The sequence below is a fragment of the Bison bison genome, unplaced genomic scaffold, assembly GCF_000754665.1.
Source record: "Bison bison bison isolate TAMUID 2011002044 unplaced genomic scaffold, Bison_UMD1.0 scf7180017864304, whole genome shotgun sequence".
Classification (NCBI taxonomy): domain Eukaryota; kingdom Metazoa; phylum Chordata; class Mammalia; order Artiodactyla; family Bovidae; genus Bison; species Bison bison.
Window position 1 is genome coordinate 11,777,829 of NW_011494876.1, and position 18,926 is coordinate 11,796,754.

Consider the following 18,926-nt stretch of genomic DNA (forward strand, 5'->3'; position numbering starts at 1 on the left):
TCATACCATCCATGATGGCATGGCCCAGGGGTAGGCATTCAAGAAGTCAAGTCCTGGTCTCATGAACCAGAGGAGGAAGAAAAGGAAGGCCAGTGAAAGAGGGCAGGAACCAGCATCTGTTTGTGAATGTTTGCATTTCTTCCTACAAACACTGCTGAAGGGAAGGGCATGTGTGTGCCCGGCTTGGGCAGAGCCTCATGGAAATTCCAGTCCTCTCCCTCCGGGAGCAGGGAGTTGGAGATAGTTTGGAGTAAGAAGTCAGTGTGTGCCAATAAAGTGTCCCAAGGTCCGGGCGCTGTGCTGTGCCTATACCATTATCTCCTCTAATGCCCAAGAAGACTGTTCACACCTTACAGATGGGGAGACACTCAGAGCATGAAATGCTTTTTCCCAGTCCACTGAACAGGCACTCACAGAAGTTCGAAGCAAGTCCAAGCCTGCCACACTCCAGCGCCTCCTTGAGGGTTCTGGAAAAAGCCTGGAGACAAACCAGGAAAGGGATGATGGGGACTATACAGGTCAGTACCAGGGTGAAAGGGAACCAAAGGGACAGGAAAGTGTTTCAGAGAGTCTTAGTTGGGAGGTATAAACTTCTTGTCATTTGCTTTGCAGGAAACCATCGTCCAGCACCAATAGTCATACATTTGAGTTTCATCCCATTTAACATACTAGACCTGACTCTAGAACGGAGTGTGGGAGATTGGTTTTGGAATTCTCTCACAGGAGGTTCTGAAGGATGGCAATCCTTACTTGCTGACTGCAACACATTGAGTAGTGGTGAGATACTACAGCTAAAACGCTCAGTGCAGAACATGCCTCTCAATAAGTAATCAGCTCATTCACTCCGTTCGTTCATTTATTCATTCAACAAGTGCAACATCTGTGTGGAACATAAGCCTAAAGAGAGGGCACAGTGAGCTAAAGGACATCCTTCTTTCACTAACACCACCTCTGAGATGATAGGGATTAGAGAGACCCCACCTACGTGTACACATGTACACATCTTCACAGACCTGTTTGTGCTATGCACACACACACATAGTCAGAACTGTGAAGAAACTGCCAAAAGAACCTGAACTCAACCACCACCCAAATGGTGAATTTTAATACAGAGATAGTTACTCTGTGACATATATAATTTAATTTCCAAACCAGAAGAGAAAAACAATGAATACTTTTGAATGACAACTGTGGGGTTACTTCAGTAGCATTATCTTCTGTGTATCTGGCCAAACACTCTTGTCATGCTTGCACTGATGACACAGGGTTGGGGACATTCATTTGGCCTGCAGGGGACTGCAGATACCAAAAGGCCACGTGATGTCCTTCTCGTGAATGAAGCAGTGTGTGTAGTGTATGTCTGATCTTTTCATCATGATTCTTATGGCCACAGGACCATCGCATACAGTTAGTGCTGGAAACAGATGTAAAAGCAGGAGTCTAGCCTACTCCTAACGTTCAGCTCTGAATTCCAAGGAGAAAACAAACAATTTAGGAGTCCATATTTGTTTCTGACAGCCTGGAGTCACTTTCCCTCTTTCTCTCTCCCTCCCTCTCCCTCCCTCTCTCTCTCTCTCTCTCTCACACACACACACACACACACACACACACACACACACGCAAAGGGAAAAGAAACAAAAAAGAAAGAAATTTTAAACATAGGCTTTAAAAAGGTTCATAAGCCTTCTTGCACATCAAATTTCTCCTAGAAAACATCTTAATGATTTCCGTGTAAACGAATCAGAAACATATGGATTAAATTTCCCTTAAAATATACACATGTAATTAAGGGGGAAAGTGCTTGGCAAAATGCATTTTGCATTTTATCAAACCCAACATCTGAAAAATAGGTTGAGACATCTGACAAACGCAAACCCAGCAATCCTGCTCATCCCTATGGCAGCCCTGGACTCATGTCCACTGGGCGAGACCTTCCCCTTCCCTGGGCTTTTCAGAAGAACCTGCTGGATTGTAACAGACTAGCTGGTTTCTCAAGCTCTGCAGTGACAGTTATAAGTCTCCCTTTTCCTGGACCTGTGTTCATTTTCAGGGGCCAGGCCCCCCATACAGGGGAGCTTACAGTCCACAATGGCCTCACTGGGCAATTGCTTGGGATGTCTAGACAAGGAGAGCCCCGTCCTGCCATTCACACCTCACCCCACCTCTGCCAGCCATTGACTCTCTCCCAGGCTCTCCATCACCAGTGGAGGAAAGGGAATCGAGACTGAGAGCTATTTCCAGCATCTTTTCTTCATCTGTGCAAGAACTAAGTGAGAAGTTTTTCTAAATTGCTCCCTTCATTCATTTGCTCATCTGGAAATAAGTATTTATTGAGAACCTACTAGGTGAAAGGTACCATGCTGGGGCTGGAAAGTCACCAGAGAATACTGAGAAGGTCTCTGCCCTGGTGGAGCTGATGGTCTTGTTGGAGGCTCATTCTCTGGGGCCTCAGACCCGAGGGCTTGCATCTTCACCATCCATTCTGGGCTGCACACCATTCCTCTCCCTTAGGTCTTCTCCGAACCAGGCCCTGAACTCCTCCTCCTCGCCTTTATTCCCTCTCCCTCAGTGTCTGAGCCTAGTATTCCTCCACAGACCTCTTCCCAGAAAAGCTCTCAACCATAGTTTACCTGTCCCAGTTTCCACAAGCTTCTGGTGACTTTCACAGCCTCTCACCACCTAGCCAGCCCTTTCAGACCCCATAGCCTAATGTTTCTGACTATTCCCCACAACAAACCCAAAGGACACCACACTTTCTCACTGTTAGTGTCCAGTCCCCCAACTCGCTGCCCCCCTTGCCCCTGCCAACACCTGCTCACTGTTTACTTCTTATGCTGGACACGCTTCCCTCCCAACCATGCCCTGCCTGCCTAACTCCTTCCTCTCTACCTCTTATCAGGGAGGCCCTTCTTGAAGCTGCAGGCCCAGGCCCAGCCCCTGCTACAAGTCACTGAGTATCATATCCTGCCTTGAATTTACCTGATCATGACTTGTTCAGCATCCATTTCTCCCCTTTGCTCAAGGAGCAGGGCCCAAGTCTGTCAAGATATGTTGTGGACATATCTCTAGAGCTCAGCACAGTCAACATTTGATCAATGAATGAAATAAGAAAAGAATGAATAAGTAGATGAGCAAATACTTACAGGCAATATTCTGTCTCTCCTCCCTGCTATGTCCCACTTTCTGACCCAAGAAGATGGCCAGAACCTTTGTATTTCTCGCATCAAGGATATGCAGGGCTGATATGCAAATACTAGGTGAGTCAGCACCTCTCCCCAGCTCACGTGGGGACCTTAGCTCACTGGAACATGATACTGGGTATTATGGAGAGAAGAGGAAGCCTGGCCAGGGAAGGGTCTGGGTTCTCATTTACAGGGAGCAGGGCCCAGGAAGAATCCGAGCTTCAGAAGGAAGGCTGGTGATGGGTCCAGGATTGGAGCTTCTCAGCCTGGGCAAAAGTTCCCATATCCCAAGGTGACTCAGAAGTAACTGAGTCCCAGAAACCTGTGAGAATAAGTTCCCATCCTCTTAGAGCTCATACTCAGAGAGGAAGTTAAGTAAGGTGAACTCCTCATCAGAAAATCCAGGTCCACCTTGGCACAGATCTTCCTATCTATGGGACTTGGCCTCCCTGACCTTTAGTTTCTTCATCTGAAAAAGGGAGATGAGAAAATCATCTAACCTCCCTCATTGGGCTGCAGAGAGAAGAAAATGAGGCCAAGGTGGTAAAATGACACCAAAGTTTAAAGGAGATCAGCCCTGGGTGTTCTTTGGAAGGAATGATGCTAAAGCTAAAGCTCCAGTACTTTGGCCACCTCATGCGAAGAGTTGACTCATTGGAAAAGACTCTGATGCTGGGAGGGATTGGGGGCAGGAGGAAAAGGGGACGACAGAGGATGAGATGGCTTGATGGCATCACCGACTCGATGGACATGAGTTTGAGTGAACTCCAGGAGATGGTGATGGACAGGGAGGGCTGGCGTGCTGCGATTCATGGGGTCACAGAGTCGGATACGACTGAGCGACTGAACTGAACTGAACTGAACTTCTAAAATTTGCATTTTTCCTATATTAAACCTAAAATTGCTGGGAAAAAAATGTTACCATCTTTGCCTCTTTTCTGCTTGAGTGTGAAACACTGACATGCTAGAGGATTCTTTCCCTCCCCTCTCACCCCCAGCCACATTATACAATCTTTGGTGTATGATGTTATCTATGGGCACATTTCTAAGCCATCACCTCTTTCTTCCACTTTTATCATGTCTTTCCTCTGTCTTGATAGCATCATGATTACACCACAGTATGGGGAGGAGGGGGCCAGAAAGCAAAATGGAATAAGAAAATGCAAGAATAAAATGAAAGTGTAAGTCGCTCAGTTGTGGCCGACTCTTTGCAATCCCACGGACTGTAGCCCTCAGGCTCCTCTGTCCATGGACTTCTCCAGGCAAGAATACTGGAGTGGGTAGCCATTCCCTTCTCAAGGGGATCTTCTTGACCTAGGGATCGAACCCATGTCTCCTGCATTGCAGGCAGATTCTTTACTATCTGAGTCATCAGGGAATAAAATAAATAATAAAATAAAAATAAAATAAAAAATAAATAAAAAAGGAGAAAACCCTTTAAAAAACACAGAATCATGGTAACTGCCCAATCATGTTCTTTAGCAAACACGTGAAAAGATACAAGCAGACATTTACGATCAAAATTTGGCTATTTCCAGTTTTTGGATCTCAATCACTTTAAAATAAAGATGTTTGGAAGCCAAAGTATTGCCTTTTTCTTGGAGTACAAAATGAATCAGGGCAAAGGCTAACAAAGTTTTGCCAAGAGAACACACTGGTCATAGCAAACACCCCATTCCAACAACACAAGATATGACTCTACACTGGACATCACCAGATAGTCAATACTGAAATTAGATTGATTATATTCTTTGCAGCCAAGATGGAGAAGCACTATACAGTCAGCAAAAACAAAACTGGGAGCTGACTGTGGCTCAGATCATGAACTCCTTATAGCTAAATTCAGGCTTAAATTGAAGAAATCAGGGAAAATCCTGATTTTAGACCATTCAGGTCTAAATCAAATCCTAAATCAAATCTCTTATGATTGTACAGTAGAAGTGAGAAATGGATTCAATGGATTAGATCTGACAGACAGAGTGCCTGAAGAACCATGGACGGAGGTTTGTGACATGACATGGGAGGCAGAGATCAAGACCATCCCCAAGAAAAAGAAATGCAGAAAGGCAGAATGGCTGTCTGAGGAGGCCTCACAAATATCTGAGAAAAGAGGAGAAATTAAAGGCAAAGGAGAAAAGCAAAGATCTGAATCTGAGTTCCAAAGAATAGCAAGGAGAGATAAGAAAGCCTTCCTCAGTGATCAATGCAAGAAATAGAGGAAAACAACAGAATGTGAAAGACTAGAGACCTCTTCAAGAAAATTAGAGCTACCAGGGCATATTTCACACAGAGATGGGCACAGTAAAGGACAGAAACGCTATGGACCTAACAGAAGCAGATGTTAAGAAAATGTGACAAGACACAGAAGAACTATACAAAAAAGATCTTAATGACCACATAACCACGATGGTGTAATCACTTACCTAGAGTCACACATACTGGAGTCTGAAGTCAAGTGGGCCTTAGGAAGCATCACTATGAAAAAATCCTAATGAAGGTGATGGAATTTCAGTTGAGCTATTTCAAATCCTAAAGATGCTGCTGCTAAAGTGCTATACTCAGTATATCAGGAAATTTGGAAAACTCAGCAGTGGCCACAGGACTGGAAAAAGTCAGTTTTCATTCCAATGCCAAAGAATGTTCAAACTACTGCACAATTGCACTCAACTCTCACGCTAGCAAAGTAATGCTGAAAATTCTCCAAGCGAGGATTCAACAGTACATGAACCGCGAACTTCCAGATGTTCAAGTTGGATTTAGAAAAGGCAGAGGAACAAGAGATCAAATTGCCAACGTCTGTTGGATCATAGAAAAAGCAAGAGAATTCCAGGAGAACATCTACTTCTGATTTATTAACTATGCCAAAGCCTTTGACTGTGTGGATCACAACAAACTGTGGCAAATGCTTCAAGAGATGGGAATGCCAGACCACCTTACCTGCCGCCTGAGAAATCTGTATGCAGGTCAAGAAGCAACAGTTAGAGCCAAACATGGAACAATGGACTGGTTCCAAATTGGGAAAGGAGTATGTCAAGGTTGTATACTGTCACCCTGCTTATTCAACTTATATACAGAGTACAATATGAGAAATCCAGGGCTGGATGAACCACAAGCCAGAATCAAGATTGCTGGGAGAAATATCAATAACCTCAGGTAGGCAGATGACACCATCCTTATGGCAGAAAGTGAAGAACTAAAGAGCCTCTTGATGAAAGTGAAAGAGGAGAGTGAAAAAGCTGGCTTAAAGCTCAATATTCAAAAAACAAAGACCATGGCATCTGGTCCCATCACTTCATGGGAAATAGATGGGAAAAAAATGGAAAGAGTGAGAGACTTTATTTTCTTGGGCTCCAAAATCACTGCAGATGGTGACTGCAGCCATAGAATTAAAAGATGCTTGCTCCTTAGAAGAAAAGTTATGACCAACCTAGAGAGTATATTAAAAAGCAGAGACATTACTTTACCAAACAAGGTCCGTCTAATCAAAGCTATGGTTTTTCCAGTAGTCATGTATGGATGTGAGAGTTGGACCATAAAGAAAGCTGAGCACCGAAGAATTAATGCTTTTAAATTGTGGTGTTGGAGAAGACTCTTGAGAGTCCCTTGGATGACAAGGAGATCAAACCAGTCAATGCTAAAGAAAATCAATCCTGAATATTCATTGGAAGGACTGATGCTGAAGCTGAAGCTCCAATGCTTTGGCCACCTGATAGGAAAAACTGACTCACTGGAAAAGACCCTGATGCTGGGAAAGATTGAAGGCAGGAGGAGACGGGGATGACAGATGATGAGATGGTTGATGGCATCACTGACTCAATGGATATGAGTTTGAGCAAGCTCCTAGAGTTTGTGATGGACAGGAAAGCCTGGTGTGCTGCAGTCCATGGGGCTGAAAACAGTTGGACACAACTGAGTGACTGAACTGAACTGAACTGAACTTTGACCTATTTCTAGTTTTTGGATTTCAACCACTATTTCAACCAATATTAAAATAAAAATATTAGGGTGGGATGATTTGGGAGAATGGCATTGAAACATGTATAGTATCATATATGAAACGAATCGCCAGTCCAGGTTCAATGCAGGATACAGGATGCTTGGGGCTGGTGCACTGGGATGACCCAGAGGGATGGTACAGGGAGGGAGGTGGGAGAGTGGTTCAGGATGGGGAACACGTGTACACCTGTGGCAGATTCAGGTTGGTGTATGGCAAAACCAATACAATATTGTAAAGTAATTAGCATCCAATTAAAATAAATAAATTTATATTTAAAAAATAAATAAATAAAATAAAAATATTTGGGAGCTAGAGTATTGCCTTTTCCCTTTATAGACAACCTTGAGAGAAATGGCTCACAGACCTTCAGCCTGACACTGGGGTAGTGTGTAGTCCAGAAAGGACAGTTAATGAAAATGCTGGGTTCTGATCCTGCCTCTACCAGCTGGGGAACACGTGACCTTTTGTTATTCCCTCTTAGTTCAAATTCTTCCTTTGTTAATCATCACTGCTTACAAGAATCAAACAAGCTAATATAGTGATAATCACAGTAGAAAGCACTGGCCTTCATCAGATACAGACTCTCTTCCTGTGCTATTTGACTGTGACACCATGACATGGGTCTTATTTCCCCTCCAGCAGGTGACAAGAGACAAGGTCAGTGGGCTAGCCACTGCACCCCAACCTACACAAGCATTATTCTTACCTCATACATGATAATTCTATCAGCTCAGTACTGTTATGCCTAAGGATGCTGAGGACTGGAGGAAAAAAGAAACTTGCCTAAGCTCAGGTACTGGGTGGCCTTCTAAATGTTAAATCATCACCACAACCCCCTAAGAAGGTCACTGAGATTATCACCACTGGTTTCTGAATGTGGAAAATGAGACACAGCCATTTTATGCAGTCACAGACACATGGGGTCAGCCATGGCGGCAGGTGGTCCTCACCAGGCTGCCTCTGGGTGTGGCTCTGGCCCCTGGCTGTCCTCTCACACAACCACTGTCTAAAACTGTATTCTGTAGCCTTCTGGGAGAGTCTGGGAGACACCCAATGTCCTTTCAAATAGTATCTTTTCCATGTAAGTTAGCCAGGGTATGTCTCTGCTGCTGGCAGATGCCATGAGAACATGGCAGCCTCGGGGGCATTCCCTCCCTCACCCATTGAGGAAACTCCACCATGTAGAGAGCACAGTGCTCAGGGCAAGGGAGGGCACCAGGCAGGCCAAATCAGTAAGGCCCCTGCCCTCAGAGAAGTCCACATGCGGAAGGAAAACAACGTGTGGAACTTACTTCTGGAACAAAGGACCAAAGTCACCTACAAAAGAGTGAAGGAATTAAAGAGTTTGTACTGAGCTGATTCTGAAGAACAAGCATTTGGAAAAGCAATAAAGGAGGAGGCGGGGATAATAGAAATGGAGTGAAGAATAAGATATAATGGAGGAAAGAGAAAGGCGCACTCAATAAATGAATGGGGTTCTCAAGTGGGTAGACAGAGGTGAGAGGTGGGGATATGTCAGGAAGCATTTAACAGGAGGCTTCCTGTGTGCTGTTTGGATCTGTCAGGAATTCTCTGTTCCTTATTAATTCCTGAATATTCAGGAATTAAGAGGAGAGGCAAGCCTCTCCAGGGGGCTGAGGAATCCAGGCATTTCCTTCATTAGTGTTTCTATATGGTGATAAGTACCCTCTTCCTTCTTGTGAACCATATGGTATAAGTGATTGTTTACAACTCTCTCTCTCTTTAATATGGATCGCCTATGTTTTGTAAGTCTGGAATTTTAATCTTTATCTTTGCTGAGAATAACTACCTTGTAAGACAGTATATATGCCCACACCATGTTCATTAAAACACCTTTGCTCCATCAGAGCTCTGGTCCCCTTGTCTTTCTTTCTTTCTTTCTCGCTCTCTCTCTCTTTCAGGCTGATCCCGTGGAGCACAGAGGCTCTCTGAGTTCACTTTCCTGCCCGGGCTTCTAAGACCCTCTAGAGAAGGCGCTCTGCATCTTCACCCCATCGAGAGGGCGCCTGAGGCCTCTGTGAACAGAGCAAGTCCCATGTCAGGGGCTTTATTGGCTTTCTGTGTAAACCAAGGAATATCAGCCTCTTTCTCTCTCCTTTACTTTCTTATCGGTCCACTCCAGACCACCAGGTTCCAGTCCATTAAAGGACCTCAACAGGGATGAAGGGGTAGGTTACCAGCAGAGCATATTTCTTTCAAATACACATATAAAACACACATACCCAGATACACACACACGTATATATTATGTAATAGGTACATATGTGTACACGTACCTACATATGTGCTTGTGTAAATTTTATACCATTTCAGCCTAGAAATTACTTACAAGAGTTCAGCTTTATCTGAATCCACTGTCAGATTATCCTCAGTTCTCACAGAAGCATCCTGCACCCTGCTTTACTCATAGAGGATATGGAGTTCTTCATGGCTTTGAAAGGCAAGGGCAGCTAGTCTCCAAAGATGTCTTGACAGGTATAGCAAGACTAGTAGGCTGGAGATGCCAGAGGAGCCATTCAGCAAACATCGGCTGAAGAAGTTTCAGGAAGAAGCTGCTGCACATTTCTAAATACTTCAGGAATATGGCTCTTTGAATTCTCGTGGCTTGTAGGTCAGTTTACTGTCATGTCAGCAGCTTTGAACCTGCACTTTCTATCAGTGCCTTCGAGAAAGGCACCTCCAGCACAGAGGTGAACAGTGGCCTGGCTGAACAGCCTGGTCGCAAAAGGCCCAGCCCCAGAGGCAAAAAGAAGGCCGACCACAGAAAAGAGGTGGATTTCACCAGCAAGTTTCATCTACGCCTAGAAGTTATGCCCAGAAACACAGCATACAGCAGTGCATACGCAAGTATTGAACCACTATGCTCCATGCACATGGGGGTTCAGGCTGCCAGGAGAGCATGGCCCCCTGTACTGGTTTCCTTCAGTGGGGCAAGATTTCTAACCCAAGAACTTCTCAGCTAGTGACCAAGCTTTGAGCATGTGTTTTTTGTACATGTCATCAATAACTAGATCTGAGCTGGAGGGCACTCTAAACATGAAATACATCTCTGCAACATGAAAAGAAAAAAGACTATTTGGGGCTGGTTTGAATTAGGTACAATGAGACAGGAATTTTCCCGAAGTCTCCTCTTCTGTTTCTTGGGCAGCTTACTCACTGCCTGGTGGAAACAAGACACAGGGAACTTTAGTCTATGACCCACAGCCTAGCTGGAGGACCACTGAATCTGAATGCTGGTGGTAGGCAGACACCATAAGGGCTGCTGAGGATGATTTTAAACAAAATTATATACCTCCATGACTCAAGAATCTGACTGTCTATTTGGATTCTGCCTAGCAAGCCCTGCGGTCTGTGTGATCAATGGCAGTGCTAGTCCCTGATGTGCTGTCACCATGGAAAGGTACAGTTATACCTTTAAGGCTCAAGGTGCAATTAAATATCTATAATGGTGCTAATAGTTCAAGCAACCTTCAAGCAGCTGCCGTATTTTAAAAGATCATTCTGAGCTGTTCTACGTCTGGAATTGCTCTGCAAAATCTGAACTTTTCCTCTTCCACTGAGAATGCATTTAATGCTGACAGGATGGTTCCCTTACAGCCTCACTGTACAAAAGGTGGTTTCCTTCTCAGCTGGCAGGATGCCTCTGAAGGATTAAACTCCACCTAACAAAGCTAAGCTCAATTCTCTAAGGCTTGCATTCTTAGGAATTTGCTCTCTGAGGAAGAGTCCAAAGTGAAGATTAGGTCACAGGATACAGTTCAATCCACAGCCCACTGAAGGCTACTTGGACTGACATCATTTTCTATAAGAGATAATGAAGACAAATGTGTGGCTGCTCACAGGAGCAAATGGTCAGGCCCCCTCTTCAGAGCTCCCACTGTCTTGGGCTTTTAGTAACTGTGGCCAGCAGATGACACACAGTATCCTATGATCTCTTTACCCGTCTGGTCCCTAAGTTCACTGTGAACTTCTCAAGGAAGGGGCTGCACCTGGTTCACCACAGAGGCTCCATTAACCATCAGAATAATTAATGGGACTTCCCTGGTGTCACAGTGGATAAGAATTTGCCTGCCAGTGCAAGGGATAGGGTTAGATCCCTGGTCTGGGAGGATTCCACATGCCATGGAGAAACTAAACCCATGAACCACACCTACTGAGCCCCTGTGCCACAACTACTGAATCCCGTGCACCCTAGAGCCTATGTTCCTCAATAAGAGAAGCCACCACAATGAGAAGCCCATGCACTGCAACAAAGAGTAAGCCCTGCTCTCTGCAACTACAGAAAGCCCATGCATAGCAACAAAGACTCAGAGCAACCAAAAATAATAATAAGTAAACAAATAAATAATTTAAAAAAGTAATGGATAGGTTATTGCCTCACAGAACATCAAGGATGGATAACAGGTCAACTAGGAAAGGGAGATATTAGATATCGAACCTCAAATGACAGGCATGAGAAGAATGCTTCAGAGATGCTGAGTGGGAAGTTCTTTAATCACTGACCACATTCTTTAAACAATAACCTAAAACAATTTAGAAATGTATATTCATGTTATTTCCCAATAATAATGATGACAACTAAGATGCAATAGGCACTTTCTATGAGCAACAGCTGAGCTGAGACTGCTTAGGCATCATTTCATATTCTCACAATAACCCCCCAAAGGAGGCAGTACCCTTATCCCTATTTTACAAAGAGGGAAACTGAGCCTCAGGGAGGCAAAGTTGCTTGCTGAGGATTATAGAGCCAGCAAGAGAAAGAGCAGGATCCAAGCCTTCTCTTCACACTGCATTCCTGAGATACTGAAACCAGATCCCAATATTTCTGAAATATCAATGGGACATAACACAGTCGATTTTTACTTTACAAATGCCATGGCTTCCTGATTTATTTTGGGGGGAAGACAGTTCTTTGCTTAGGCTCCTCCTTGGTATGACAAAGCAGAGCAAACTCCTGCTCAGTAATGGTGAAGATGAGGAGGGTGATATCCTCAGTTAACCCCTTTGGACACATCATGCGTTTCATCCCTACAACACCCCATGATGTAGACACAGTTATTATCCATATCCTAGATACAAGGAAACTAAGGTCTAAAGAAAGGAAGTGGTCTCAGCCTTTCAAGGTCACAGCCAGTAAGAAGTGGAACTCAAAGTCTAACCAGCGGTCATCTGTTGCCAAAGCCCAATCCTTGGCTACTATTATCCCAATTCAAAGGGGCATATGGGAATTTGAGGAAAAGAACTCTAGAATCTATGAAAAAACTGGATTTGAGGAACACAGGCCTGGAAACATGGAGCTTCATTAGGATTCATTCTGCTTTGTACTCTAAGTGAAAGTCACTCAGTCATGTCCAATTCTTTGTGTACCCATAGACTATACAGTCCACGGAACTCTCCAGGCCAGAATACCAGAGTGGGTAGCCATTCCCTTCTCCAGGGGATCTTCCCAACCCAGGGATCGAACCCAGGTCTCCTGCATTGCGGGTGGATTCTTTACCAACTGAGTCACCAGGGACGCCTAAGAATACTGGAGTGGGTAGCCTATCCCTTCTCCAGGGGATCTTCCCGACACAGGAATGGAACCGGGGGTGTCCAGCATTGCAGGCAAAACACAACTAACTCCATGGCAATACCAGGAGCTCCAGACCCTCAAAATCATCATAAGGAAGGGAGGAAGAAGAGAAAAGGTCTGTACACTAGAAACCGCAGGTCCAATGTAGCTAACTGGTTTTGTAGCTTAAATGTTTTCTGAGAACACAGTCAATTTATATATTATCTACTGATTTACATATTACCTATGGTTGCTTTTGTGCCAAAACAGCAGAGCTGAGTAGTTGCAACAAAGGCTTTATGGCCTGCAAAGTCTAAGTAATTATTAATTATCTGGCCCTTTAAAGAAAAGTTTGCCAATCTATGGACTACAAGTTAAGAGGGCCTAACGCAACACGAACCAGAAAGCAAGCCTAGAGTCTCCAAGCAGAAGAGGCACACACTTCACCTATACTGCCAATGCTTGAAACACTGGGCTTATAACCGCATTTTTCAAAAAAGCACACTATCCCAAACCAGCCACCCCTGCCCCTCACACCCTCCCCTCATCACCCTCTTAAAAGACCAGCAGCAGTAAGTCTTACCTTTGTTGTACATGTTCGTTGGCACTTGGACGTCACTCAGACTGATGTTCACAGGCAGATTATTAAAATGGTCATTTGGGGCTAAGATGAATTCCTTCCCCAGCTCCAAAAAGTTCCCATCTTTGTCCCTTTCATTTATTAGCACGGCATTGAAGTATTCATACTGAAAGAGAAAGTAAAAAAAAAAAACAAAACACACAACATGTGGCTTAGAGGAGAAGGCTGTGAACTCAGACCTGAGTATGGCTGACCTGGGTGGGCCGTCCCCTACACTTGTGAATCTTAACTCTAGTCACATAATCTCTTTAAGCCTTTCACACCATCTATGGCTCTTTCTGCACTAGTGTAATATGGTAGCACTAGATAAATATTTCCCAGTGTCATTATGTACTTTTGAAAAACAAATTTAAGAAGCTTCTCAGTACTTCCTTATATAAATATAGAGAAAACTGCACAAAAACATTTCAATTCTTTAAAGTTTGAAGACTGACTCTGCCCTTAATAACCCGAACTTTAAGTAGAAGGAGACTGGAAAACAACAAAAATTAAGTAAATATATAATATGTTAGATAGTCATATTTGCTTGGAGAAGGCAATGGCATCCCACTCTGGTACTCTTGCCTGGAAAATCCCATGGAAGGAGGAGCCTGGTAGGCTGCAGTCCGTGGGGTCGCTGAGTCGGACACCACTGAGCGATTTCACTTTCACTTTTCACTTTCATGCATTGGAGAAGGAAATGGCAACCCACTCCAGTGTTCTTGCCTGGAGAATCCCAGGGACAGAGGAGCCTGGTGGGCTGCCGTCTATGGGGTCGCACAGAGTCGGACATGACTGAAGCAACTTAGCAGCAGCAGCAGCAGCATATTTGCTATTCTAAGTGCTTCTCATTTGTTAACTTATTCACTTCTAACAACTCTAAGAACTAGGTTTTAAGAGTATTTTCAATTCACAAGTGAAGAAATTGAGGTAGAGTGAATTTCTGTATGTTGTCAAAAATTACACCACTGAGAAGCAGAAAGAGAATTAAAATACAGACAGTCTATTTCCAAAAACTGGGCACTTATCTGCTGCACAGTATTGCAAGATGGTGGATGGCAGGTGTGGTCATAACTATCAGATCAGCAATTTAAAACAAATGTAATTAATATGCTAAGGGAACTACTGGAAAAAGTAGAAAACAGGTAAGAAGAGATAGATAAGTAGAGAGACAAATATTCTAACGAACTATCAGAATGAAATGCTAGAAATCAAAAACACATAACAGAAATGAAGAACACTGATGGCTCACTTCCAGCTGAGACACAGCTGAGGAAATAATTCAGTGAGCCTGAAGCTATATCAGTAGAAACTTCTCAAACTGAAAAGCAAAGAAAAAAAAAAGGAAAAAAATAACAGAATCTTCAAAAACCATGGAACACTTACAAAAAGTATAACAGATGTGTAATGGGAATACCAGAGGAGGAGAAAGAGAAAAAAAGAACAGAAGAACTATTTGAAGTAATATTTCTAAAATTAATGACAAACAACAAACCCAATCCAAGAAGTCCAGGAAACATCAAGCATATGAATATTAAAAACAAACAACAACAACAACAACAAAAATACTATACCTGGACATGTCATATCCAAACTACAAAAACCAAGAAAAGAAATACTAAAGAAAGCCAGAAAGGGGGGAAAGCCGTACCTACGGAGGAACAAAGACAAGGATTACATCAACACTTCTGTTCAGAAAACAGAAAAGCAAGAAGAGAGTGACATGAAATAGCATTTGAAGAAAGACCTACCAACCTAGAATTTTGTGTCCAGCAAAATTATTCTTCAAAACTGAAAAATAAATAAAGACCTCTTCAGACAAATAAAAATTAAAGAAATTTTCTGCAAACAGACCTGCTTTGCAAAAAATGTTAAAAGCCCTTTAAAGGGAGGGAAACTATATACATCAGAAACCCTGATCTACATAAAGAAAAGACTGTTTTACAGAAGAAATAAATAAAAGAAAAATATTTAATTTTCTTATTCTTAACTGACCTCTCAGATAATAGTTTGATCAAAATAATAATGGCAACAAATTACTGGATTATACAAATTCATGGATAAGTGAAATGAATATCACAATGCTGAAGCTGAAACTCCAGTACTTTGGCCACCTCATGTGAAGAGTTGACTCATTGGAAAAGACTCTGATGCTGGGAGGGATTGAGGGCAGGAGGAGAAGGGGACGACAGAGGATGAGATGGCTGGATGGCATCACTGACTTGATGGACGTGAGTCTGAGTGAACTCTGGGAGTTGGTGATGGACAGGGAGGCCTGGCGTGCTGTGACTCATGGGGTCGCAAAGAGTCGGACATGACTGAGCAACTGATCTGATCTGATCTGATCTGATGAAGAATAGGAGGGAGATATTGGGACTATTCTATCATAATGTCCCATACCATAATGTTCCATCCATGAAATGGTACGAGGTTATTTGACAGTGGACTTTTATTAGTTATAAATGTAAAATGCAAGCTATAAAACAACCTCTAACCCAATTTTTAAAAAGAAGTATAAATACTTAGGAAGAAAAAAAATACTAATATTATACTAAAAATATGATATGCTCAATTAAAACCAGACAAGGCATAAAAAGAGTAGAAGACAAAGAAAAGGGCAATGAATACAAAACAGTTACAAACATGGTACATATTAATCCAATCATATCACTTTAAATGTGAATGGTCTAAACAGATTAGTTAAAAGAGACTGTCAAAGTGGATAAAAAAATAAAAGCTGTCTACAAGAAACTCATCTTAAATATAAAGGACAAGTTGATTAAAAGTCAGGGGATAGAGAAAAATTTACCATGCTAACATTAATCAAAAGAAAGCCAGAGTGACGATATTAACTTCAGACAAAGCAGATTTCAAAGCAAGAAAAATTATCAGGAAAGAAACACTGGTATTACATAATGACAAAGGGGTCGATTCTCCAAGAATCGACAGTCTTTAACATGGATGCACCTAACAGAATATTAAAATATGTGAGGGAAAAATGGCAGAACTACAAGGAGAAACAGCTAATACTAAACACTATGAAACAAGCACTACTAAAGTTGAAGACTTCAGTACCCCCTCTATCAGTAACTGACAAATATATCAGGCAGAATATTGTTAACAATTTGAACTGAACAGCACAACAACTGGACCTAACTAACTATAGGCTACTTCATCCAACAACAGCAGAATAAACATTTTTGTCAAGCTCACATAGAACATTCACTATGAAAGACCACATTCTGAGCCATTAAACACACTTTAACAAATTTAAAAGAATAGAAATCAGACAAAGTATGCTCTCAGATCACACTGAAATTAAACTATAAATCAACAACAGAAAGATAGCTGGGCAAATCCCCAAATATTTGGAGATTAAACAACATATTTCTAAATAACACATGGGTCAAAGAATAAGTCTCAAGAAAAATTTTAAACCAAATTAAAATCAAAATACAACTTCTCAAAATTTGCAAGATGCAGCAAAAGCAGTGTTTACAGGAAAAATTCCAATATATTTATTAGAAAAGAAAACAGATCTAAAATCAATCATCTAAGCTTCTTCTTTAAGAAAGTAGAAAATTAAATCCAAAGCAGAAGGAAAAAATATTTGTTTTAATTTTCCTAAATAGAAATCAATGAAATTGAAAATAGGAAATCAATTAAGAAAATCAATGACTCTGAGAACAAGATGGCAGAGAAGTAGGTGGATGTGGAGTAAATATCTCTCCATGGATACATCAGGAATACACCTTCAGACATAGAAGTGCATGCAGAACACCAGCTGAGAGTGGACAGGAGTACCTGACCAGCAGAAAAGAATACACAGACCCATGCAAAACTTTGTAGGACGAAGGAACTAGGGGAAAAAACAAGAGTGTTCGTAGGACTGGACCTGCCCTTGGCCGGTGGGGGAACTGAAGCAGGGTTCCGATCCCCACACTGGGGCAACTGTCTGAGTCAAAGGAGACACATTTAAGGCTGAAAATGAACAACTGATCTGCGGCAGCCTAAATGGAATGAGAATCAGACAGTCCTTGCTGCAGCCGTACACACCCCAGACAGGGACGCAGATCCCCTGGAAAGTGCAGTGCCTGGGAGCTGGAGTTTAGGAATTATGGAGCAATTCCCAGGCAAGGGCTGCTGTTGACTGTGGAGAGACAGATCAAGGGAATGTGAGGGAGGAGACTGGTGGGAAATGCCTGTGGAGGAAAGCTGGGCAGCTATGGAAGCAAGGTGATACTGCAGAATCACGCATAGCGGGTGGAGCCATCACCATAGCCTCTCTCCCACAACACACCAGCATTGAGCACTGAACAATAGAGAGGCTGGCCCATCAAATGCCTGACGCACTGAACTACAGAGTAGGACCCCAACCAAGGTGCTCCTTTAAGTGACCGATGCAACGAACTGCAGAGTAGGATCCCAACCAGGTGGGCCCCACTATGTGCCTGATGCACTGAAGAGCAGAGAAGGATCCCAGGCAAGGAAGCCCCCTAAGTGCCTGAATAGGCAGAGATACGGAGAAAAACTGGCCAAAGAGGCCTTCTGATCGCCAACTACAAGAGGCTTGAAAAAAGACTCTGATAGGGCCATAACTCCTGCGGTGGAGGCAGTCCATGCCCTTGCACACTTGGCATCGCCAGGGTCCCCACAAGCCCAGCAGCTGCACCACCTTCACGTTCAACTCACTGGGGCAGAGCTGCCACAGGCTAAAACAGTCTTGCATGGGGTTGCTTGGGTAGTAGCCGACTCTGCGACCCTGTAGACTGTGGCCTGCCAGGCTTCTCTGTCAGGGAGGTGGGGGTTTTCCAGGCAAGAATACTGGAGCATACTGGCCAATTCTGGTTGCCATACCCTTCGAGAGCACAATATTTCCTGCTGTCCTAGCCGCCAACTCCCCTGAGTGCCTGGTGCTGCCAGAACCCCTGCGACCCAAGCAGCTGCACCACCTCCACACCTGGCTCTCACAGGGGCAAACCCAAGTCCTCCAGGGCAGCCTCAGGAGCAAACCCCAGTGGACGACTCACATGCAGAAGTGGGAATAAAACCACAATTGAAACCCAGGGGCAGACTAAGGAAGAAGACCCCAAACCCTCCCACCACTGCACAAGCTGCAGATTAAATCCACAAGATCAACTAGTCAGACTCTGTGTCTATGGAATATATAAAAGGTCATTGAGAGCTCCCACAAAAGAAAACGCACTAGTTCTGATAGCTGTGGACATTGGAGGCAAGAACACAGAGGAGTAGAACCAGATTAGAATCTGAGCTACCCCCACAGCAGGTCCAGAGATCAGCACAGTGTCAGAGGGTACCCCAGGGAAGTGAGGCAGACTCTGACTTCCAGCGAGGTACAGGACTCTGAAAGCAGTGACTTAATAATATGTGACTTAATAATGAAATAATAAGCATTTATTATTCTTATGTTTTGACTTGTTCTGTAGATTCTTTTGGAATCTTTTTTCCTTTTCCCCCCACCTCTGTTGTAGTTGTCAATTTTATTGGCACTATGAAGTCTAATTAAGCTTTTGAGCTTTTTTTTTTTTTTTTTTT

The 18,926-nt window shown here is 43.2% G+C and overlaps 1 protein-coding gene across 1 annotated transcript in view; it reads right to left on the reverse strand.

Moving 5' to 3' along the window:
* The window catches only part of CACNA2D3 (calcium channel, voltage-dependent, alpha 2/delta subunit 3), a 904,008-nt gene that overhangs the window by 485,988 nt on the left and 399,094 nt on the right, over window positions 1-18,926 (reverse strand). Inside the window, exon 5 of the mRNA XM_010851933.1 lies at window positions 13,335-13,497. Coding sequence (XP_010850235.1) covers window positions 13,335-13,497 — 163 coding nt within the window. The remainder of the gene's footprint in view (window positions 1-13,334; window positions 13,498-18,926) is intronic.